The sequence below is a fragment of the Ptychodera flava genome, assembly GCF_041260155.1.
Source record: "Ptychodera flava strain L36383 chromosome 3 unlocalized genomic scaffold, AS_Pfla_20210202 Scaffold_25__1_contigs__length_14229661_pilon, whole genome shotgun sequence".
NCBI lineage: Eukaryota > Metazoa > Hemichordata > Enteropneusta > Ptychoderidae > Ptychodera > Ptychodera flava.
In genome coordinates, this window is record NW_027248279.1 from 8,439,829 (window position 1) to 8,466,098 (window position 26,270).

A 26,270-nucleotide genomic window follows, 5' to 3' on the forward strand; every position below is an offset into this window, starting at 1 on the left:
CTGCTCCACGAATATAAACACCTGTTTCAAGATGTTCCAACGAGGACAAACGTCATCTATCACGACGTTGATGTTGGGGACAGTAAGCCTGTAAGACAACATCCATACAGACTGAATCCAACAAAAGCAAAATATCTCCAGGAAGAAGTCAAATACCTGCTGGACAATGACTTTATTGAACCCAGTAAAAGTAACTGGAGTTCGCCGTGCATACTTGTTCCCAAATCAGATCACAGTTATCGTATGTGCACGGACTTTAGGAAGGTCAACACTTTAACAAAGACAGACACTTTCCCAATCCCGAGGATTGATGACTGCATCGACCGAGTGGGAAAAGCCAAGTATGTGACTAAATTTGACCTACTGAAGGGATTTTGGCAAGTCCCTCTGACGGATCGTGCTCGTGAAATATCCGCTTTTGTTACACCAGACGGATTGTTCAAGTACAAGGTAATGCCATTTGGAATGAAGAACTCTCCGGCAACGTTCCAACGGATGATCAACGACGTCATATCCGGGCTAGACGGGTGTGCAGCTTACGTTGACGACGTCATTCTGTATAGTGACACCTGGGAGGAACACATCAAGCTCATGCGGAAGTTCTTTGAGAGACTGAGTAAAGCAATGTTGACTGTCAACCTTGCCAAATCTGAGTTTGGTATGGGCAAGGGTAACTTACCTCGGACATACTGTAGGACAGGGTGAGGTAAAACCTGTTGATGCCAAAATCAGTGCCATTTCAAGTTTTCCCATACCAAACTGCAAACGACAACTGATGCGCTTTCTCGGTATGGCTGGTTACTACAGAAAATTCTGTCCAAATTTCTCCACAATTACTGAGCCTTTGACTAACTTACTTAAAAAGAAAGTAAAGTTTGTTTGGTCAGAGCAATGCCAACAGGCATTTGATACACTTAAAGCCATACTGCAAAGTGCCCCAGTGTTGTCTGCACCAGATTTCACTTTGCCATTCAAATTAGCTGTAGATGCTAGTGATACGGCTGCTGGTGCTGTTTTATTGCAAGAGGATAGTCATGGTGTAGATCATCCTGTTTGCATTTTTCACGCAAATTTAACAAATCCCAGAGAAACTACTCTACAATTGAAAAAGAGTGTTTATCTTTGATATTAGCTTTACAGCATTTTGAAGTTTATGTTACTTCTTCAAATCAGCCAATAGTGGTTTATATTGATCACAACCCTCTTGTTTTTCTGCAGAAATTTAAAGGCAAAAATCAGAGATTGCTAAGATGGAGTTTAATGTTACAGGAGTTTAATCTTGACATTAGACATATCAAAGGCAGAGACAATTTAATTGCAGACTGTCTCTCTCGTATTTAGAGTTTATTGTTGTTCACTTTCAAGAAATTTTACTTTAGAGTAAAAAAAAATTTTGAGTACTTAAATCTTTTTCAAGATTACATTTGTAAAAGAAAGATTTTTCTTTGAAAAATTTTCTTTTTTTTGAAGAGGGGGTGTGTTATGTAGGTCATTTCCCCCACACTCATCATGACCTGAGTTCAATTAGTCTAGAACATTCTCAAGGTCACTGCCCTTGATGACCTCACAACCTTGAATTCAATTAGTCATGTTTGGAATGTTCTGGAAAGTTGATTAGTTGTGTAAGGGAGATAATTTTAGAACAGTAATTAGCATGTCAATAAAAGTTCTAGATTGTTCTTATATGCCTTTATAAAAGGGACGTGCACAGCTTCCAGTCAGACTTTTGGGATCGTGTCTCTTGTGTGTTACTATAAACTCCAGCAGTAGTCATTCTCAAGACTTTTCAAGACCTTCACTGTCAACGCTGGATTTATACTGTGGACTTTGTGCAGCTGCAAGCCTGCAAGGACTGTTCATTCATTCAACTGACTGTTACAACTCTGAGACTGGAGCTTTGCCGTCCCAGCTGAGATAAGTAGTCTGTACACTTTTAAAGCTTGTACTCTATCCCTGACTTAGCAATTAGTTTATTTTCGTAATAAATTTTGTTTAAACGTTAACTGCTGAGTTCACCCTTTTGTTCGTTTTCTCTGCACGTAACAGTCAGTAAATACCATGTTTACAAAATCTACCACTTTGCTTTCAAACCTTCAAATTGTCAAGTCTTTGTTGAAGTTCACCACATTGACAATGATAACCAACTTCACCTGAAGGCAGCACATCAACTTGGCAGGGTAAGAGAAATGAGAACTATTCATACATGTATGTGTGATGGCTCTGGATATGAAAAAATTGCATCAAAATGGCTGCCATCAAGATACAAATAAATAGGCATAATTATGTACATCATGTGCATGCAGTATACTTTGCAAGTTTGAATTAAACCTAATTACACATTTGCATAATGGCGCTGGACTTGACAGAGCCAAACCCATTAGTCCCTTTACAAAGAAGGAGAAAAAACAGACTAGAAACACAGCACGGCATTTGATGTCATGGTTGTCTTGATAAACTATCGCCTTTTCATATTCAAATGAGCTTCACAGGTGTCAGACTTCTGAGAGACTTCATGCATAATTGATAATTACATGGCATTATGCGAAAAGTAGAACGAGATTTCCCACAATCCTGTATATGGAGTCATATTTCAATACATACACAAACAAACAAGGACATGTGCCTCCTTGTTTCATGACGAGCTTGAAGATGAACTTGAAATTGACAAACTTTCAGACAAAGCTTTGACACTGACTTTGATCTGTCCTTTTCAAAAGAATATCAAGCTGTAGACAAACTGGGAACTGATGTCATGCTGACAGACAAGTACAATCACTTTCATTTTCAGACGTGAAGAAAAGAGTTTTGACTTGTAAGCAAACACCCGATGTTCCTAAAATTAACCTCCAGGCAAAGAGGAAACAAAACCGATCTGTTAAATCGTACTCAACGCACCGGGCCTTTCCTTGTGATTCTGACAAGTCAGTAATATTGTACTGCCTGTTGCAACCATGCTTACTTTGTGTTGCTCTCAGGGCTAAAATGCTGGGAGGGGATTAGGCAACTGGTGTTGAAAATACTCGTTTCTAGTCTATTTTCCTCCTTGTCTGTGGTCTCTGAGACTTTGTCCATAGGGACTAAAATAGATGGATAGCTTAAAAACTACTGGGGAAAGTTACAATATGTACTTACCTATAGTTTGGATAATGCTTTCATCAACTTCTATTCGCAATGGCTGTTGAAAGACAAAACATGTTTGAGTTGTACATTCCATGCAGTGTGAGTTAGTCAAGACGATGGCTCAACTAGATGTTTTGTATGCTTTGACCTGCAGGAATTATTTGCATTTTTTCAATCTTTATGGCAAGGTTCTTTAATGAACACAAAGGGATTGAAAAATAGGAGACAATCACTAATGAAAACACACTTCACTTTCCAAGCGCTACATGAATACATAGACTGCCATTGCAAAATCAATGCCGGCAAATGTCTTTCAAAACATCTACGAGACATTTCAAAAAGATTTTGGTTTACATGTCTCATTTTGTGATAGCATCTTGACTGACAAAAATTAAGTATATTCATTAATTCATTTTTTATTCATCAAACATTTCCCCAAACTTATCTACAAAAAAACCATGCAAGTCTTTTCTTTATAAGTTAAATTAAATTATCCCTCTCTGCTTAAGTTCAATCATTCTTGTTTTTGACATTAAACCTACAAAAACCAAACCACTCTAAGACTGTTGGCTGATATATTGAACATCTCCTACTTACTGCTGAAGGGGCAAGGAAAGTTGAAAATATTTCATATGCCCATTTCTTCATCTCTTTCAAATTGCCAGTACTGTAGCTATCAGTGACCAAGTAGAAAAACTGCAACAAATCAGAATCGGGATAATACTAGATTTTATTAAGCTGTGATGGAAAAATGGATTCAAATGATTGAGTAGAAGATTCTCTTAAGTTGTGAGATACCCCAGATGAACTTAGAAACATCAATAAAGATGTGAATAGTAATTGTTCATGCAACTTTTCATCGTATGACTCCAAGGGCAAGTTTAGAATTCAATGCCAGGAAAACTCCTGAAATATGACTCTCTTTTTCAATACTAAATGGATTTCACAATTTTTAACCTAGATTTAATGTCAGAAATATGTCCTAACCCTATACAACACAGAAAATAGTAAAATGAAACCTACACTATCACAGATTGTGGTTGAAAACTGGGGTAGGAATGAGGGACTGAGTGAAGACGGGGAGGAATGAGGGACTGAGTGAAGACTGGGGAGGAATGAGGGACTGAGTGAAGACTGGGTAGGAATGAGGGACTGAGTGAAGACTGGGGAGGAATGAGGGACTGAGTGAAGACTGGGTAGGAATGAGGGACTGATTGAAGACTGGGCAGGAATGAGGGACTGAGTGAAGACTGGGGAGGAATGAGGGACTGATTGAAGACTGGGCAGGAATGAGGGACTGAGTGAAGACTGGGTAGGAATGAGGGACTGAGTGAAGACTGGGGAGGAATGAGGGACTGAGTGAAGACTGGGCAGGAATGAGGGACTGAGTGAAGACTGGGGAGGAATGAGGGACTGATTGAAGACTGGGGAGGAATGAGGGACTGAGTGAAGACTGGGTAGGAATGAGGGACTGAGTGAAGACTGGGGAGGAATGAGGGACTGAGTGAAGACTGGGTAGGAATGAGGGACTGAGTGAAGACTGGGCAGGAATGAGGGACTGAGTGAAGACTGGGGAGGAATGAGGGACTGAGTGAAGACTGGGGGAGGAATGAGGGACTGAGTGAAGACTGGGTAGGAATGAGGGACTGAGTGAAGACTGGGCAGGAATGAGGGACTGAGTGAAGACTGGGGTAGGAATGAGGGACTGAGTGAAGACTGGGGAGGAATGAGGGACTGAGTGAAGACTGGGTAGGAATGAGGGACTGAGTGAAGACTGGGGAGGAATGAGGGACTGAGTGAAGACTGGGGAGGAATGAGGGACTGAGTGAAGACTGGGGAGGAATGAGGGACTGAGTGAAGACTGGGAGGAATGAGGGACTGAGTGAAGACTGGGCAGGAATGAGGGACTGAGTGAAGACTGGGGAGGAATGAGGGACTGATTGAAGACTGGGCAGGAATGAGGGACTGAGTGAAGACTGGGTAGGAATGAGGGACTGAGTGAAGACTGGGGAGGAATGAGGGACTGAGTGAAGACTGGGGTAGGAATGAGGGACTGAGTGAAGACTGGGGTAGGAATGAGGGACTGAGTGAAGACTGGGCAGGAATGAGGGACTGAGTGAAGACTGGGTAGGAATGAGGGACTGAGTGAAGACTGGGGAGGAATGAGGGACTGAGTGAAGACTGGGCAGGAATGAGGGACTGAGTGAAGACTGGGGAGGAATGAGGGACTGATTGAAGACTGGGCAGGAATGAGGGACTGAGTGAAGACTGGGCAGGAATGAGGGACTGATTGAAGACTGAGGGAGAGGAACGAGTGTGATTGAAGACTTAAGGAATGAAGGTTCTTGGGAGGAACAAGGGTGAATGAAGACTTGGGCAGAAGGAGTGAAAGTGATTGAAGACTGGGGAGGAACAAGGGTGAATGAATGAAGATGAGGAAAACTTGGGAGGAGTTAAAGTGGTAAATGAAAGTTATCTACCAATGAAGATATAGCAAAGAGAATGATCTGAAGGGAGGAATACTCACCACAGGCGTAAGTTATCGAAATAAAATATTCAATCAAATCAAATACTCACCACAGCAGACGGATCATGATTTGAGATCAAATAGTGTAAAAACACTGCCATATGAGCTGGTTTCTTCTCAAGGTCTTCTAATGAATTGAATGGACCATGATCTTGTGACTATAGAGTAGAACATGCAGTCTATGTAAATGCTAAAAAGTTTATTAGTGTAAAGCAGATTAGAGGCTGAATAATTCATGACACTGCTTTTTTTCTTTAGGGATCTAAGTATTACAATTGAATAACTGTTTGTCAGCTACAAAGATAAAACCTTACTAGATATGATGTATAATGGTAAGTAAAAAATCAACTAGAAAGCATTTGCAAGCAAAAGCGAAGTTCCAGAGACCAGAGCAGCGGAAGCAACAAGAGAATGTGTGACAAAGATAGGTGCAGAACGAAAGAGTGCTTTGGATTTTAATATTCAAGCACGTACCTATAGTTAGGGCTAATAGCAGTAAACACCATAATACAACTAAAAGCAAGGCAGTCCGGGGAATTACAGTACACAGATTACAAATGCCTACATGTACGGTAAAAACGCAACAGATACATACAGGGCGACAACGCACGGAAATGTATATCAGACGACATTGTCGCGAGCCAGAGCAATAATTTTTACTCCGCTGACCTACGCAAAAATCAATCGCTTGACGGGTAGCGCTGAGTTGTTGCCGTAAAGAGGCACGTGCTTTACGACGATGATCAGACGAGAGGAAACATCGGCCCTAGGCCGTTGAAATTGAAAACTGAGGCCACATGCATTTTCATTTGATTAAAAGCACAGACTAAAACAATTTTCATTGCTATGTCGCTGTTTTCACAAGATACTGACCGTTTGATCTTGGAAAGTTGAGTTGCTTTTAGGGCCAGGGCCTGGCTGTGTGTTACCGGCGTTAAACAGCCTCCCACCACAGCCCCGCAGACTGATATAGGAAAAACCGCTGGTGGCTCCTCAGAAATACGGCGGGCAGTTTCTCCGCCAAAACAGCCAATTTTGAATCCAAATTTTGCATTGATCTTTGTTTTCGAGCACATCCACCTCACCTAGGTACACGATGTGCCCAGCCGCGCTTGTAAACTTAAGGAAAGCCTACTTTTCTCTCTCTATGCGAGCAAAGCGGATAGCGGATCATATCCGCCATTGAGCATTTGGGTGAAACAGTATAGCGCCACGTACGGCGAGTATTTAGAGAAAAATAAAATCAAAAAGCAACAAAAAACAAAGCGAAAGAAAGCTAGAATTATTAATAGCTGAATGCAATATGATAGTTGAGCAATGCAAAATAAAAAATAAATAAATAAACAAACAAGAAATGCCCGTAAAACCCGTCCGAGCTGAGTGATGACGTCATAAGCGTGTCGCAATGCATTCTGGGTAATTAAGGTAAAATTTGTGTATAGCATGTTCTATGGTAGTAATACCGGAAATAGAGAAAGAAAGAAAGAAAGAAAGAAAGAAAGAAAGAAGGAAAGTGAGCAAAAACTAACAGTTCCAGAGCTGGTCTCTGGAACTAATAATAAGAATATTTTATTATTACCATTTCAGCTTCATCAGCGAAGTCCTCATCTTCCATTGAGATGATTGGTGTTGCACATATCTCTTCTGAATGGCTCACTGCTTCTACAGTGTTTACAGTAGCAGTCTGTAAGACTGGACCAGCTGAGTCAGGGTAATCATGTGACCTGGCTTCCTCCGATGGTGATACCTTGATTTAGATAACACACACATCTTAAAAAGCCATCTCTATGAGATCAACATCTGTACCAAGTTTCATCAAATTTGGTGCAGCATTTCTAGACAAATCACAAATCTAAACAAATCACAATTATCAATTAATTTACATGTCACTGCAAAGTGTCTTTGTACAATATTATGAGACAGTGTGCTTAAAGTCCATATATTACCTGATTTTGTTTAATTTGAACTTAATACTATTGTTTAGTAAAAAAGCCATAATACTCAAATAATTAAAAATTATTTTTGGTATCCATTTCTAAAATATTATATTTCATACATAAAACACTAGAAATACTGGTCCTCAGAAAAAATCTGAATTCATATTGGCTGCGAAATGGTCACGTGAAATGACGTCATGTGAGGCCATCAGTGCAGTGTGCAGACAGGGTAGCACTAGTGCTCGCCAATTCTAAAATGCGACAAAAAGTGCTGGGTGGCGAATAAAATGTCTTCTTGGTTCGCCACGCTTATGAAAGTGTGGCGAACTGGCCTCAAACTAAAAGACCCCGGTCAAATTCACGGTGGACGATGCGATACTATCAGGTGATTAAATCAATGTGACTATACTCTCGCTCTCAGCGCCACGTAAGTTTACGATATACCCGACAATGGTTGCGTATTATGTGTTCTGTCCAGCTTAGCCTTAGGTATGCATTGCCGAACTCGGCAAGCCATAAAACTTTTTGTTTACCCTTTGAACCCAGTTTAGTACCATATAAGGACTAAAATAATGACATCATCCACCCTAACAGTAGAGAGTTCCAGTAATTTATGCGAACTTTCCGAGAAGGGGTCAGTAGTTTACGTGAATATTTAATCAGGTCGGCTGCCCCGCTGCCATGCTGTGCAAAGAACGAGAGTCGAGAGACTTTATGATAGCTTTTCCGCAACTCAGACACAGAAGACGATTATATCATGTATAGCTATTGCTCTCTGAGTGATAGAAACGGTAGCTTTTACCACTTTTTTGATAATATTCTATGGAAAAATCGAGCGATTTGCCAGCCAAGTTGATTGCGATTGAACTGGGTGTTGGATGGCAGCATGGCCATTGCATTGCGTGATGCTGAATGCTCCGGTCCCCTCGGTTGAAGTTTTCTTTCAATGTGCATGATGAAGATATTTGTAAGATTTTAGTTAAACTGAAGTGTATTCTGTTGATTTTCAAGTGACTTGCAATCGATAAGCTCATGCAAACTGTTGATATCGTGCCTTATCCAGCCTGTAGCGAGAGAGCCGTGACCTACGTACTTTGTTTACAAATTTATGTGTTGTTACTGTTGACATCGTGACATATTTCCTACGTTGCATCTCCACAAGGTGACTGGAAACCGTATTTTGTGAGTTCGAAGCCAATTGAAAACACTACTTTTTAACTTAAATAAACCGGGCATGAAACTTCTATCTCAATGCTTTGTGGTTTCTTTCTATCTGAAGACTGCTTTTGGTATGCTTGTTAAAATAAATGACCCAACTTTGAAAACAGATTGACTAACACAGTATGACTGCGAGACACGATTAAATCAAGGCTGTGTCGATGTCACGAAATGCGTACGACGGTACGACACAGTATCTGGTAGATATCAATGAGTCGGAGAGCCCGCGTACCTGGTCCCGCAAGGCTCCACTATACTGTGAAGATCGGTGGAGATACACGAATCAACCTGACTCCATTACAAAATTTAGTAATCCTGCGATACAAACAAATATGCAAGAGAAAAAAACTTTCACAGATCGTTTTGTTGGTCTTTCAACAAGGAATGAAGGTTCAAGGAACTAACACAGCGCGAATATCAGTAGTTATTTCCGGAACGCGGGAAGGTCGTTTGCTGTGCCAGTACCGTCGGATAACTTTGGAGAAGCAGATCAAAACTCCGGCAACGATGATTATATTTAGGTACATCACGGACAAAACGGCCCCGGGGCCACTACAGCTGCAGGGAAGTTGATGATGACTAATTGTACCGGTAAACTTCCGACACAAATAGCGTGTATGCACTGTGCATACAGCAGTATAGGTTTATTTTACGTCCATGACACAGTGGACAACAACAAGGGAAATAAATAATCGTGGTTTCATCTCGTTGTTTATTACATAAATGTCAAAAATGATTTTTTAAGCGTTTTTAAAACAATGGGCATACACAAGACATTTTAGTGCGATGCTGAGTTCAACGTGGCGCGTATACCGGGTGCTCTCTTCTCGTTACCCAGGCTTGTTAGTCAGACTCGTATCGGCATCTGATGACAGACAGAGTTATGAATTTGAGTTTCCCACAGCCGCTTTCAGAATGTTTCGTTTGGGCAAATTTATCATAAAATCGAAGGCCTAAATGATTCTTATTACTACCTATCTGTGTTTCCCACTCATGAAGGCTCGGGTGAACCTGGGTCTGAAGGTATTTCGTCGCTTGGCCGATTGTTCCGCAGGTTGGGGAGATACCTCGCACCTCGCTGGCTCAAAACCTATACGGCCGTGGCTCTGAATTTCCTGAACAATAGTCATGTACCGTAGAGCCCAAGACTCCCCATTATCATCTGAATCATACACTCCAAGTCCAAAAACTATCTCTTCATTCGCGCTCGCCGAGTTTAAATTTGACGCAGAGATCAAATGGTTGGTTTTATGGAAAAGTTAAAAATGTAAATTTCTACTAAAATACTTGAAAAGTAACTTAATATGATTGGATGAAACTTGGGACCAAGGAGCACCAATGTCCTTGGATTTCAATTGTCACAATCTACAAGAAACATCATAATATGAAACACTCCACTGCAAGTGAAACAAGTTATCGTTGATGACAAACTCCCCACTTGTTAATGGGTACTTTGATTACAGGTTCTCAGAAGGATAGAGTCCTCTTCATTAATTAGGTCTGTGATAAAAATACTTTGATACAGATGGTGCTCAATGGCCAAGAATGAGTTCCATGGTGATGAAAACATAAAACCAATGTAGGCCACCATCCTATAGGTCATTAAATGAGTCAACTAGGAATTAATCGACAGGATGTTGCAAAACATTTTTGCATACTATCCTAACACTACCAGATTATCACCGGTACCATATTTCATAAAGTTTGATGCAGTATTTACAACACTATGAGCTCAACATCTGTATCAAGTTTCATTAAATTTGACTCTGTATTTGTGGATATATCACTCTAATTAGGAAAGTTTGTTACATATGCAATTACAAATTAATTAAAATGACACTGATAAATGTCTTTTTCACTGTTAAAGCAATGTGAGCTTAACATCTGTACAAAGTTTCATGAAATTTGATGCAGTATTTCTTGACATATCAGCCTAATTACGAAACTTTAATAATTGACATGATACTGCTACATGACGTGAAACAAATTGACGAGCATATATATGAAATAGGTCAATGTCCTTGTACCGACTTTGAATGATACTGGTGGAAATATGTCTGAGTTATGGCTCTGTACATGAGAAAATCGTAACAAAATCGCCGCCAAGCAGCAATATTCTTACTGTTTAAAAAATCAACACGTATATGTATGACATAAGTCAATGTCCATGTACCAACTTTGAATAAAATCAGTTGAGACTTGCCAGAGTTATGGCTCTTGACATGAAAAAAATCATAACAAAATTGCCACCATGTGGCCATATTGTACCATATCGTGAAACAAATCGACGTACACATGTATAACATAAGTCACAGCAGCTATATTGGATCGTATCACAAAACAAATCAATGTGCATATATATGACATAGGTCAATGTCCTTGTGCTAAGTTTGAATAAAATCGGTTGAGACGTGCCTGAGTTTTGGCTAAGGACATAAAAAAATTGTAACAAAATGGCTCCCATGCAGCCATATTGGATCATATCATGAAACAAATTGAGGTGCATATGTATGACATAGGTTAATGTCCTTGTACCAACTTTGAATAAAATCAGTTGAGATATGCCTGAGTTACGGCTCTGTACATGAAAAAATCATAACGAAATGGCCGCACGGCAGCCATATTGGATCGTATCACAAAACAAATTGACGTGCATATCTATGACATTGGTCAATGTCCTTGTACCAGCTTTGAATAAATCGGTTGAAACATGTCTGAGTTATGGCTCTGTACATGAAAAAATCGTAATACCAGATATGAACTGAAAATGCTCACGTGTTTCATACAGTTATGTGTAAATTTGAACCTTTGCCACATGTTTGCAACTTCATTGAAAGTATTATGATCAACATAATGAGCAATAATCACCGCCGATTAATTCTGAAAAGTCATGAAGTATACAAATATGTAATTAGCTGAAATAAAAATATTAAAGTTCTTTGACTGCTGTCATTGTATCACCATTTTATCTAGCAAGTGTAATTACCGTTGGCAAAGTCCTTCAAGCCATATATGCTGAGCTGTAAAAAGGTCATTAGATATGCAAATTGTAAATTCGCTGACATGAAAATGTGAAATGACTTTCGATATTGTTTTAACCAGGTATAATCATCAATGTTGTCATGTTTTGCCAACTTCAATCAAGTAAATCCCAGTATATATCCCTAATAAGCAAAGTTCATTAAATATGTAAATTAAGAATTGACTTAAGTAAAAATGCTTAATAATTGTCAATAATGTTGTATCATGGTATCTGTAATATATGTAGCAAGTTTTGTCAACTTTGGTAAAGTCAATTCAGATATATATCTCTAATTAGGAAAGTTCATCAAACATGCAAATTAGGAATTGGCTGAAGAGAAAATGCTTAATGACTTTCAATAATATTGTATTACAGTGTCTTAAATGTACATAGCAAGTTACATTAATTTTGATCAAGTCAATTTGGATGAATATCCCTAATTATGAAAATTCATTTAATATGCAAATTAGGAATTGGCTGAAGTAAAAATGTCTTTTGACTTTCAATAATGTTATATCACAGTATCTTAGATGTGTATAGCAAGTTTCTAAAACTAAAATCAAGTAAATTTAGATATATATCCCTGATTAGGAAAGTTCATTAAATATGCAAATTAGCAACTATCTTTCATGTCACCCCTTAATGGTTCCCACTGCTGATATATCTTGGTGTGATCAACATTTGTAGCAAATCTCATCAAATTGTGTGTAGTCCTTTTTAATGTATATCCGTTTTTTTCTAAAATCATTAATTATGCAAATGAGTAAAAAGTATGCAAGCCACGTCCACCAAAAACTAATCAGTTCTTGCCATTTGCTAACTGAATATATGTACCAGATTTGATTTTGATCTGACTAGCCGTTTTTGAGATATTGGACCAAGTCAGACAGACAGACAGACAGACAGACACACACACACACACAGACAGACAGACACATGGACACACAGACAGACAGAAAGACATCGCTGCGACATATGCCCACGTGTGTAAACACGTGAGCAAAAAATGGCCGCCTGGTGGCCATATTGGATTGTATCACAAAACAAATTGACGTGCATATGTATGACATAGGTCAATGTCCTTGTACCTACTTTGAATAAAATCGGTTGAGATATGCCTGAGTTATGGCTGTGTACATGAAAAAATCGTAACAAAATGGCTGCATGGCAGCCATATTGGATTGTATCACAAAACTAGTTGACGTGCATATCTATGACATTGGTCAATGTCCTTGTACCATCTTTGAATGAAATCAGTTGAAACATGTCTGAGTTATGGCTCTGTACATGAAAAAATCATAATAAAATGGCCGCCTGGCTGCCATATTGGATCGTATCACAAAATAAATAGACCTGCATATGTATGACATATGAAGTAATCCTTGTACCAAGTTTGAATGAGATCGCTCCAGGCATCTCTGAGATATCTGCGTGAACGGACGGACGGACGGACGCACGCACGCATGGACATGACCAAACCTATAAGTCCCCACGGACACCGAAAAAGAGTCAAAGGTCAGCCCTATAGTTTGTTATGTGTTGGTTTGGTTTTGGTATGGACACTGTCAATTTACTTTGTCCACATTTGGCAGGTGTCTATTTGCCTAACTATACTGATGTTTTTACCCGACTGAGCATCGGATACATGCACATCCTGTCATTCACATCAATTATTGGTTTTGCCGAAATATATAAAGATTTAACAAACAATGCATAAAAATATTAGCTAAAAATAGTTAAAGAAATAAAAACCACCAAAAAATGAACAATTTGAGACCCCACTTCAGCACAAGGAACAGACATGCCAAATATCAAAATCATCAAATGAATGAGTGAAGGCTAAATTGGAAGTATTTTAACAAAAATCCTTGAAAGATACTGTAACATAATTCAATCAAAAACAAAAAACAATATGGATTCAGCTGGAATGGCCTTTGATTATTGTATGATACATAAATTTTATTGCATCGATATGGGAAATGAAATTACACAAGTGATGTCATAAATACACAGACAGGGTATATGTACCATTATATCATACCAGTATATTGATAGTGCAAATACAGTGATCTGATTGGTCGGGACGCGAAAAGAACCGTGGTATATTGGCGCTATATACCACAGCTGGCATACGCGTGAGCTCTCAGCTTGAGCAAAAATCCGTTTCTGATGTTCCACGCCAGAATTTCAATATACTGTTGTGATAAAATAGCAATAAATCACACCCAGCGAGGGTATACCACTCGATTTTGACCATTTCACTTCATATATGCACTTGCTATCGCTCGTGTGTATATGTCGTGAACTGGTCAAAATCTCGTGGTATACCATCGCCGGGTGTGCTTTATTGCTTAAGTATATATATGTAGGAGGAATACGAAATAAATGTAAATTTTAAAATCTCAAAAATGACAAAAAACAAAATATTGGCAGATTTCCAGGCTAGCATTTTAGGGTAACTTAGTTTGGAACTTTTGATTCAGTCAAGTACAATAACCTATTAGCATTGTTGCTAATATCAACACTACACAAGGTACTACAATTGAACAACACACTACACAAGGTACTACAATTGAACAACACAGTGTCTTCTGTAGGACCAGCATACAATAGTACATTGCAGAAAAAATCTAAGTTGACTGACAGTATCGAGTGAACAAAGCCAAACTGGAAATTCAAGTCCAATTCAAGACTTGACACTGAAAATCATCTGCTGCCAGCTATTGTGTGACTTTTACAGAATATTTGTATGTCATTCAAATAGCATACCTTGTCATTCAGTAACTTCCTGAAAATACTATTGCCAGGGGAGACATGATAAAGACTTCATTTCTGAGATTCTGAAACTACTTGATAGTTGGAGGATCTATTTGTACCATGGTACATACATGTAAACAGAGATTCTAAACTTATGCCAAGTGTAAACTCTCAGTTTACTGACATCTACAAATGGCTTGTACGTGTGTTGACATTCTCACCTGTACTATCACACACTACGGGTGTGTATATTCTCACCTGTTTTACCCATGGGTCACACAACTTGTCTGTATATTCTCACCTGTTCTATCCATGGGTCACACAACTTGTCTGTATATTCTCACCTGTTCTATCCATGGGTCACACAACTTGTCTGTATATTCTCACCTGTTCTATCCATGGGTAACACTACGGGTGTGTATATTCGCACCTGTTCTATCCATGGGTCACACTCAAGTGTGTATATTCTCACCTGTACTATCCATGGGTCATACTGACATTCACAACTACACTGACAGGTTGAATTCATTGGAAACACCATCCCCAGTCAAACAAATCATGCGTCATTTATACTTTCATGGACATTAATTCATCTTACTGTCTTTCTAGAAAGACTTCTGGGACATGTAAGAATGGCAGTACCTTCTAAAATTAGTCAACAGTACACTATGACATCATAGCCCTGAGTCCACACAGGTATGCAAGTCTATGCCTGCTAGGGATAACTTACAAATTTAAACATAAGGGTGTCTCTGATGCAAATTTCAATCCTCTCAATGCAGCATTCTTATCAAAACTTGGCAGTCTCTTGCTTGAAGAATATAAGACAATATAGAGATGGAATTCTGATCTCTAAATAAAATTTTGCATGTGTCTTTCTTTATTTTGAGGGGAGGAGAATTGTGAACTTTACAGAGGTCTCCTGAGGGTGTATAATAGAAACAGTGTTTTTATTGTTTGAAGGCAGTGTAGGAGAAGGTAGACTTGTTAATCTGTATAGACACGGTATAGTATTACACTGCTTGGCGTTTCCATTACATACTGACTGACCAACACAACCCCTGTCCATACTAAATACAAAACAGCTATAACAAAAGAGATCAAATACATGCCTATAAGCTATTATTCAAAAACACCAAGCTGACTTTTCTGTGCATATAAGCAATAGGTAAAAACACCTGAATTTTCTGTACCTATAAAGTATATAACACTCATAACCTGACTTTTCAGTGCCTATATAAAGCTATGTAAAAACACCAAGCTGACTTTTGACTTTTCAACGCCTACATAAAGCAACTATGTAAAAACACCAAGCTGACTCCCTCAGATGCCTTCAACAAAGAATAAATTTGCCTTCACACATATAAAAACAGAGCAAGAAAAATTGAGTAAAGCATGTTGATCAACATTTTCCTATCAAATATTCTAGAATGCCACTCTGCAGACTCTAAATCATCACCTGTAATGAACATTAACCCTCAACATAATCACACAGCATACCCGTTCAACATGTGAATTTTCTGCCTTTGCAAGGCCCTTGACTGTACAGAGTTGATTGACACGATGCTTTCTGATGATGAGATACAATGTTGCATGGAAAGTTGCAGTTGGTTCATGTCTAAAATGTTATAATATCATGAAAAATTTCACTCGCAACGTGGTTTAAGTGTTTTAATTTGCTTCTGCACTGATCTCATAGATAACAGATGTAAACATCTTTGTGAATTTCAGAAGAGTGTTGCATAAAATACGTAGGATCTTGCGTCAACAGAACCTATGTCTAAAAAGCCAAAAAGTTCCAAAGTTTCTACTGACCTCAACAATTGTGAATTGTTCTTGTCTTGCATAGTCAGTGTCTTGCTGTTCTTCATTGCCAAACGAATTCACTTCTTGTTGTTCCATAGGTATGAAGGCATGTCTCTCAGAGTCTTGGTCACCATCACTGTCCATTACAAGCGTGTCAGTGTTGCTCTGTCAATTAACATACTCATTTCATAATCAACTCCTTTGACTAAACATCATTTAATAGATTTGTTCTCTGAGAAATCTCACTTGTTTCTTTAACTTTTCTTTAAAGGAATGTAATGTCTTAGAATTTCAGAAGTAATGATTTCAGACGGCGGTCATGTGGCAGAAGATTTTGTGACAATCATTGAATATGTCAAACTGAAATGACAATAACTTTATTCAGAAAAATTGCTGGGATTATATACTTGACCTTTTGTAAAAAAATTCCCATCACAAAAATATGTGACTGAAGATAATAATTCTGGGATACCTGACACTGCAGGGATTATCATCAAACATCACAAACAATGCTGAGAAAGCAAACATATAAATATAGATGTACATAAAGATGATACAGTATCAATTCTGAAGATATTTCACCTGCTGTACCACATAAGAATGTTTAAAAAAACTCCAACACATACAAAAAACAACAAAGCTTTCTTTAAGAATTTTTGTCAAAGCTTTCAAAAATATACCGTTATAGAGGATACAATAAAAACACTAGAAACATAACTGATAGATTGAAATTTCTCATCATTATGAATAAAATTTTCTTGGCACTTACAGTGTTGGGATCACCTGGGTAAGACACATTTTCTGAGCTCAGTTTATGATCGCTGTCAGTGGCTGAGATGTGAGGTCGTTTCAATTTCTTATCAGCAGCATCGGAGAGATTCCTCTTGACAGTAACTCCAGATCCACAACCTGGTAGATCTGATTCTGATAGGTAAAATGTTTCTGGACTTGAATGCTGCCTTGTATGATGTGCTCCTTGCTGTAACTACACAACAGTAAAAACATTTCATAATCTCCTAATACATTGTCTGCAAATAAAATGGTAACATATATTTTTAAGCCTTGGCAAAATATGCAAATGACGACTGGGCTGCTACACGACCTGGAAAAATCTTTCTGCCAGTGCATGTAATAAAGTGCCACACTGTGGACACTAGAGGGCACTGTTAAGGTGGAGCTACATGTTGCCAACAGTTTTTTTCAAAGCAATATTTCTCATCAAAGATGACAAAGAAACCCCTAATACTAAATATTTTCAAAAAGCTGAGACTCTAAAATTTAGTATGGCAGCAGTAATTTTCTCAAAGAATGAAGTGGGTGTATTTTTGGGGTAAAAAACCTCAATTTTGGCATTAACGATAAAAATCAATTTAAGTCAAAAAGTTGAAGCTATTTTCTGAAATGTCTTATTTCACTTGAAAGAAGAGTATATGTAGGAAAAAAAAAACTTTAAAGGCACATGAGCTGTAACTTTTTGCATTATTTCCATGATTTTACATTCAAATTAGAATTAGTTCATGTGGATTAACTTACTGAAGGGTGTGCAAAGACGAGTTATTGGCCACCTACTCAAATCGCACGTGTAACTTTGAACGAGTCAAATAATAAAACGGTGCCGCACCCGATTATGGCGGCGCCCATGCCTTGAGTTCGCAAGAGTACACATAAAGTTTGAGTGTTGTGCATGCGCATTAGATTCCTCACAAGAAAATGGAGTCTCACCGTGGGAAACGTACGCCCGGTCATATCGGATTCTGAGAAGGAATGGAGACAACAGCGTTGTAATGCGTCTAAACGCCGTAGCAAACTAGACATCGAAAACCAGATCGGGAGATGGCTTCAGTTAGTGGAAAAAAACAGGGCTTGCAAATCCCGATTTGGCGGAGGAGTTAATTGATTGGTAAGTATAGGACCGGACAGCGAGTGACTGTACAACACAATATATATACCGCCGTGTCAAATAGTGCGTGCGAGTACTTGACGCACCATGTGTTGTGCAACGATGCCTTGATAAATTCACTATACATGTATTAATATTCAAAGAAGGTCACGTTTTAGCCTTTGAAAGATCAACTTTTGACTCTCCAAATGTTAGGAAATACTATAGCTTGAATAGAAATCACAACAAAATCTCATACTCCCGTACGGTAAGCTTGCAACGCAGTTACGTACTGAATCGTTTCACCACAGTCCGGATAGAGAGACTGTGGTTTCACACATCTTGTCGCAGTTACAAGAAGAATCGAAGTAAACAGTCACTGTCCTCCCCGGATCAAGCGACTGCTATTGCTACTGTTTTTCATTCCGCCAGTTCTAAGCGCAAGCTGCGCAAGGACGAGTTGGCAAACATCGCCTCTCGTAACATGTGGTGACTGTCGATCCTGGTGCAGCCAACGGAGCTACAGCAATATTTGAGGGCAGGGGAACTATTAATTTTGCTTGGGCAGGGGACATATTTTTAGCTGGCAGGGGAGCAAATTTTAGTTTTTTGTCGGGCAGGGCAGATATCGGTTGGTTGTCCCGGGGACAGGGCTTTGCGAAAAACGAGGAGAGGGGGAGCTACATTTAAAACGGGAAGTTGACAGTGAGTTGAGCCATTATGTTTTCAGGGGAAATTTTTTCACAGGGCTGGGGAAAATCAACAGGTTTTTCATCACAGGGTAGGGTAGCTCCATGTCTGCAGGGGAAATGGAATGACAAAATTTAGGGGGGAATTTTTTGCAGGTCAGGGGAAATACAGGGGAGCTTCAAAAATTGACAGTGGGGAGGGGAAACAAGGCAAAAATAAGTGGGGAGAGGGTAAAAATGAAGTTTGAGTGCGGGATAGCAAGTCGAAAAATTTTCAGTGACAGGGCAAATTATGAACAGCTAATTAATTACCCTCATGACTTAAAATTAGTCAGTTCACATTACTTGTCATGCACAATATATCTTGTCATAGTGAAGACCCCTTTAAAAGTGCATTGTTCATTGGCTGCACCTGTGTTGAGCCAGTACAGCAAGAAATTTCGTGCACATCATCAGTTTCATCTGGTCATGGGAAATAAATAATTGTATCCTGTTGTGTAACCTTTCTGTATAAATTGTCTGAACTATGGATACATCTTTGCTTAATGAGTCAGAAAATACTTGTTGGTAGTAGCACACACAGACACTAAAAAAGAGGGTCTATGGTAGTAGGAAGTGACGATTTAAGATTTGTATTCAACATGATTCAATTAAGGTGTAACTATCGATCCTTTCAAGCGAAGTAAAAAATTCCATTTGCTTTACAAGTGTATCTGTCTTGATCCAAAATATAATATAAACATATTTGTAAAGTAACCATTTTCTGTTTATCCATGGACACTCAAACCTCATGATTGTAGACTTACTTCAGCCATTCTGTCATGGTGACAAGCAAAAAACTGATAATGCCGGATGTTTAGATTGTTCAGCATTTTTCTTCAATTTTCATCATTCAAGTCTGCTAACATTTATTCCTTTCAGTTTCAGGTTTTGCAAACTACCGTGCAATGTTGTAAATTGAATGGTGTCGTCAGTATGCTGTAGCTGCCCAAGTTGTGATGTACAGAAAGTACTCTATATGGATACATTTACCATTTTCCCTTTTAGTAGAGATGTAAACTTTCTTAAAAAGCATCACAATTGTATACATTTTAAAACGTTACCTTTTATTCAACACATCATCACTGTTTTCAATCTTAAAAAAAAGCTTTCACCTTTTTTTACAGTAAATGAGACAGTAAGCATGCAAGACAAAACATTCAAAATAAGAAAAAAATTCATGTAAAATTAGGGTAAATCCCTTTCAGGTCTAAGCCCCTATTTATAGGGTGAATTCGGGTACTTTACTGGGAACTCAGGCAGGAAAGAAATAAAAAAATTAGGACAATGATTGCACTGAATGTCTTGTCACATTGAGGAATGTCGGTCCCCAGGACTGGCAAAATCCTGGTTATTGGATGAGTGTCTCTGTAAATACATGACATGTATGCAAATAAACGTGTACAACAATAAGTGTAAATATAAAACTTTACGTGAAAAATTCACATCAGTTGCTCCATAGACATGAAGATAGCCATTGATGAATTTGATGGAAGCAGATATTCAAATTTGTACATGAAATGAGAAATATGGCACACCAACACACATCACCATGAAAGGGTGATACAGTTGTTTGGCCAAAGCCAACTGTACTCCACAACTACTTGACACACAACAGTTTAAATGGATGGCACGGTAAACATGATATGTTGAGGTCAACAAATTAAAACAGTACAGTTCATAAGACTTCCCCCTGGTATATATACATACACCACACAATAAATTCCCACAATTTGGTTTGATTTCTACACACGACATTATAATTTTTGTAACTTTTTCAGTTCTGCCTGAAAGCAATAAGGCAAACCCTCTAGACAAATGCCATACTTTTGGTGAGCAATTTATGACAAACTGAAGAGGTCATTCTCTTAGATAGAAAAGTCAGCATGTAAATTTCTTTTGTCTTTCTGGTGGATGGGGAAACAATACCCTTGTTTCATGAAACAGGTGCAACTAGTCTCCCTACTTTCAACCACATTCTGTATGGCTGAGGACACAATCAGTGGAAATTTCATGAAAATACTATCTCCTCTCTCAATCAAGCATAATTTTCTGAGTCATTAAAATGGCAATTTAGAAGAATGGTGTCCTTAAAAGTACATTTTCAGAATTAAAGAAACCAGTCTGTGAATTTGTGTACACGGGGAGACTTTGTAGATTTCGCTGAAGAGTCTCTGAGTGTGTACCATGATTAACATGTATAGGAAATATCAAGTACTGTGCCAAATGGGAGGTAACCAAGCTGCTGTGTTTGGGTTAAATGAGCTATATATCTTGTTATCATTTTGTCACAATTATGCAATTCAGCACCATTTTACACGTGGTATAGCCACAAACTGATTACATCAAATCACTGTACACAAGACACAGACGCCCTGAAAGTTATGGCACTGTGTATCGTGTATGTCAGTTTTGACGTCATCAGTTAGTGGCTATATCACTTGTAAAATGATGCCTGCAATTCCCTTCATGCAAAACGTGTTGGAATGAACCCTGTATATTGACCAAACTGATCAGGATATTTATCTGTTATTTCCCAAACACAGCAACCTGGTATCACTCTAGTTTCCTGCGACAGGTTTCCCATGCTGCCACAAAATAAATTGCTGGTATGCAGCATGCCTGTTGCACTTGTGGTAGTCATCAAAGTCATTGGTGGCCATCATATCCATCCGATAGGCTCTAGCAACTGCAAGGACTCCTTCATCAAGGCAGATAACTCTGAAATCCTGAAAAAATATGATAGTTGTTTCAATATGTATTGCTTTTGTTTATATTTGCCATTATTGGATAAATTCTCATTGATCTCTACTTCCTTTCCCAAAGTTCTGAGTTTGGTACTAGTTTGCTTGTCTCAAAAATATTTTTGGAAGAACAGTAACACTGTTACAGTAGCTATGCTGATCTTCTGAGAGGTGTTCTTCCTTTGAAATATCAAAATGAGGATTTTTATGTACACATGTAACAGTCTCGTCTTACATTTTAGAATTCCTCTGTGACCATGCCAGTGCATTCTCAACACTCAAGAGCATTACGTATCCAAAAGTCATTACATAAATAATTTGCCCAGCACACATGGCTTTCCATCTCAGTCAGTTGGTATTCATCACATTTAGAACAATTATTACATATGCATCAAGGCTTTTTACCAGATCTGATCTAAAAGCAAAGGATGACTTGCAGTTGATTGGATTTATTGCATTAAATTGACAATTCAGTCCATAAATGATCATGGGTAGGGACAATATGGTTAAAGTAGGAGTACCCTAATAACTTGTATGATGATTTACTTAGAAAAATTTCATGGCAAATGTCTGCTTGTTTGCATTCAGTTCATAAGCATACTGACTAGCAATCTGGAGATACAGAGCCCAGGCACCTCCCCACAACATTTTCTCTCAGCAAGGGTTGGCATCTGCCAACAGTTTTGACAGACTCATCAATCTTGACTGGTTTGTGAAGGTCCAGGATGGGATCCTCCAGCCTGTTCAGATAGGACTGCAAAGTCAAATATTAAACTTATGTCCCTCTCAACCACCTGCAACAGAAGATCATGCTTCTGTTCTGGTGTCATTTTCTGCAGCATCTCCTGAAAATAAGATGATATTATTGTGATGGCTATATGCTGATGTCAATCTGTATGCCCATTATCACGGTGTGTATACAAAGCAAAAATGTTACTTACATGAAGAGTATTTTTCCATTGCTGCACATCTCGCAATGCCTCATCTGCTCTTGTCACAAGCCTGCCCCATCTAGCCCCTCTTCCTCTGCCCCAACCTCTGCGTCCCTGTCCTCACCCTCTCCCTGTGCCTCTCCCTCTACCCCTGTCTCCCTCTTCTTGCTTGGGATTCAGTTATTACAGAACTATCAGTAGAATCGGTCGGTTATGTCTGCAAAACGAAAGAATCAGAAAAAAAAGGAGATTCAAATGTAGATATACTGCACTCTGCCGGTCACTGGTCAGTGTTGAGTTTTTCTTTGTTACAATCTTCTCTTCTAAACAAAGCAAAGTAAGTATAGTCGACACTTTACTTTAATTCTTGACCATAACATGGCAAACTGTGGGTTAACTCTTGGTGGAATTTGGAAGGAGATATGCTTTTGAGGCATAATAACATATATATTTGACAGTTTCAAAGCCACTGCATAAAAGGACCACCTTTGTCATTTATGTTGTATCATAGACCCTCAAGAAATACACTGAAAATGTGTTTACCCTTCAAATTTCCCAGCAAATTGTACTTCAATCAAAAGCTATGGCGAAAATACAAATCACGATAAAACAGCTGTTTGTCCTTGTTTTGGCATCACCATAGCAACGTTATAGTCACAAGTGCGAACAACGCCGTTTTCTCCATGCTCAAAGTTCATCGCTTTGAAAAGAAAATTTCTAAAACGAGTTGGCATAAGTTTACAGCTGTAGTACACATCACACAGCCTTATTGTACCTTTCTTTCTACCTCCATGGTTGTAATGCTACCATACCGTAATCATCACGAAGCTTGCTACACTCGTCCTCTCAAACATAGAAGTAGGATCGGGGCCGTATGTCTCAACAGTTCGATTAGAGCTGACTAAAAACACACGAAAGGCATTGTTAAACTCAAGGTTATTCACACAATAATTCCGAATCTGTGTAAAGTAAGTGATCCGTTTGCAAAATGGCTCGGAAATTGACAGTGTTCAGAAATAAGATCGACTGCATTTGGTCAATGCCGCTCATGGTTCAACCGCATGGCTCACTCAAGCCAAATATAAGCGAATACGTTCGTAATTACAAAACCCGAATGGCGTATCGCTAACTGAAAACCATTCTGGGTAAATCCAGATTCAAAACGAATTACTAGTTCTGGAAATCCATGCGAAACAACGAACCACAACGAGACTCTAGCGTACGCTATGGGCAGCTACCCGTACGCTTTACCGGACTGCGACCAGCGGCCGCCTGGCCGGGCCAAATTCACAAACAAGCTCTAGTTCCTTGTCATTTCAATCGCATCGTTTATGCCTACAACTGTTGTAACACCCTCTTTGTTCAAATGAAACATCGAACTGGAGAAAAATCAGCATTAAATACAAGGTTTTAGGGGGCAGAAAACACGTGAGTTTGTTTACAAAATAGACATAAGCTTACATTACCTCATGTGTAGACTCCATTGTTGTCGAGTTGCGAATGGGGTCACGCTCCCACATCGCGCAGTATCACACAGTAAGATCCCGCTCTCGTCCTCCGTGTGACGTTGCATTTGCTGTGTTCTTGGTCACGTGACTGCTTTTGCGAAATGGCGGTACATTTAAAATGAGGCGATATCGCGTGAATTTCCTTGCGTTCTGTGTCGTTTGTGACTGTCCTAGTATGTTAGTTGAAGGGTATATCGCTTAATTGCAAGAATTCAATCAACATTCGAGACGTTTGGGGGTTATTTTAGGGTAAATAAAATGTTAAAAGTTACAGCTCACGGGCCTTTAATTTTGCATTATCTCTCCTCATTCTAAAATGGCAAGGGTTGAAAGACTTACACTCAAAAAAGTGATTAAAGTCATGATTAGCGAAATTAAAATGCCTCTTATTTAAAATGTAATAATTTTATTTGCAAACAAAATAGTTCTTTTGTTATGTTGCACTTAGAGAACATAATGTGAAAATTTCAAAAAATTTGACCCAGTCAGAGTGAAGTTAAATTCTTTGGAAATTTTGAAATTGGGAGGAAAATCAAGCTAGGAAATGGGGTGATTTGCATTCATTTGCATAAATTAACACTTCTGTATCACGCAATTTACAACTGCTTGACAAGCTAAAAGGTGAAACCAACCAATATTTTAATCATGGGTTAACAAATTACTTAAAATTGAACGCATATTTGCGACTAAGTGATTTTTAGCAAAATACACTGTGTTTGGTGCAGCGCCTCCTTAATGGTATAGGTTAAACTCTGAGTAAGTCAACTTTAAAGAACAGGTGATTTTCTTTAGTTCCTGAAAACATCAAAGAAAAATTTGTGCAACGTATATGGTGGGAGTTTTCTGGAAGCGAGCAAGAAGTAAGCACTTAATCATTTCTTCTTTTAACCAAAGTACACATGCGATATAAATCATATTTCTTGCCATAAGTACTAATTTTGATGATTTTTGAAAAATATTTGTTTAGAGATCTTAACTCTTTGTGCCCATTACAAAATTGTTGCAACATTGTTGGAAGGTCAAGAAGCAAATTTGCTTATCAGGGTCTAAAATCCGAAAGGCTGTGAACACTGCATGTTACAGTGCAAATACAGTGAAAGTGAATCTGGTAAACCATTCAGTAACTTCAATTTAAAACTCCATAAGCTGTATCTTTTGGCTATTTTTTCAGAACTTTTGTTTTGTGGTTTCCTTACACTTTCTGCATTGAATCCCTAAACTGTAATTTAATGCCAAGTATTTAGCATATCAACACAACCTATATGAGTGTAATCTCCATTGTTATTGTTGAAAATTGTATTCAAGTCCAGACTAGAATTCATTTGTAAACAATAAACAAATATGAGCTAACAATGGTCACTACACACATACAAGCTGTGTTGACAAAAAGAATACTCGAACTTTCAGCATGACAAACGGATTTGGGTCAGATATGGAAGTTGATATACAGAAGCAGAATACTGAAAAACTTGCCACAAGTTACAGCTTATGTCCCCTTTAAGTCCGTTGGACTGTAAATCGGGTGAATATCTACACAAGATATTTTTCTTTTTTGATTGAATCATATTATGCCTTAAGGCACCATAGACTTGTCATGCCATACAACCTTACACACCAAGAACTTTTGAACCAATAAACTTGACATGTTACACTTCTTTTAGACAGGTACAGTGTGTTTCCTATGATTGAAAGCCCAGCCAAACCACTATGAATTTCAAAGATCAGGAAATGAAGAAGCTTTGAGTTGTCTTTCCATGTTTGGTTTAGCAAATTAGGGGTGGGAAAATGGGCTTAAAATGCACTTTTTTGGTTCAAAATGCAGTGAAAATGATTAAAAGACTCTAAAAATACATCTATCAGATATTCTTATAATTACATCTTCTTATGAGTACTTGAAGTCAAGGATATAAAATGTCAAAGTGATCAAATGAAGTGGTTTTGAGAAAAAGTAAAAAATATTTAGTTTGACTCAATCATCAAAAAAGTTCCTTTAACTGATTTTATCAAAAATGAAAAAAATTATCTGGAGATATTTACCCAAGTGACCACCTCATCAAACTACGAAAAAGTTACTAAATGGTTTTTAAGACAC

The 26,270-nt window shown here is 38.4% G+C and overlaps 1 protein-coding gene and 1 long non-coding RNA gene across 44 annotated transcripts in view; both read right to left on the reverse strand.

The window, feature by feature from the left end:
* The window catches only part of LOC139125550 (rho guanine nucleotide exchange factor 11-like), a 244,373-nt gene that overhangs the window by 73,221 nt on the left and 144,882 nt on the right, over positions 1–26,270 (reverse strand). For all 43 annotated transcript variants that reach the window (XM_070691626.1, XM_070691622.1, XM_070691638.1 and 40 more), the window contains 6 exons: positions 17,157–17,372; positions 16,397–16,552; positions 7,227–7,394; positions 5,698–5,805; positions 3,718–3,816; positions 3,133–3,175 (listed from right to left, as the gene is read on the reverse strand). In XM_070691626.1, coding sequence (XP_070547727.1) covers positions 3,133–3,175; positions 3,718–3,816; positions 5,698–5,805; positions 7,227–7,394; positions 16,397–16,552; positions 17,157–17,372 — 790 coding nt within the window. The remainder of the gene's footprint in view (positions 1–3,132; positions 3,176–3,717; positions 3,817–5,697; positions 5,806–7,226; positions 7,395–16,396; positions 16,553–17,156; positions 17,373–26,270) is intronic.
* Positions 20,045–24,276, reverse strand: LOC139125557 (uncharacterized). The gene is made up of 3 exons (XR_011550272.1): positions 24,137–24,276; positions 22,680–22,887; positions 20,045–21,723 (listed from the first exon to the last, which is right to left on the reverse strand). It is a non-coding gene; the product is annotated as an uncharacterized lncRNA (long non-coding RNA).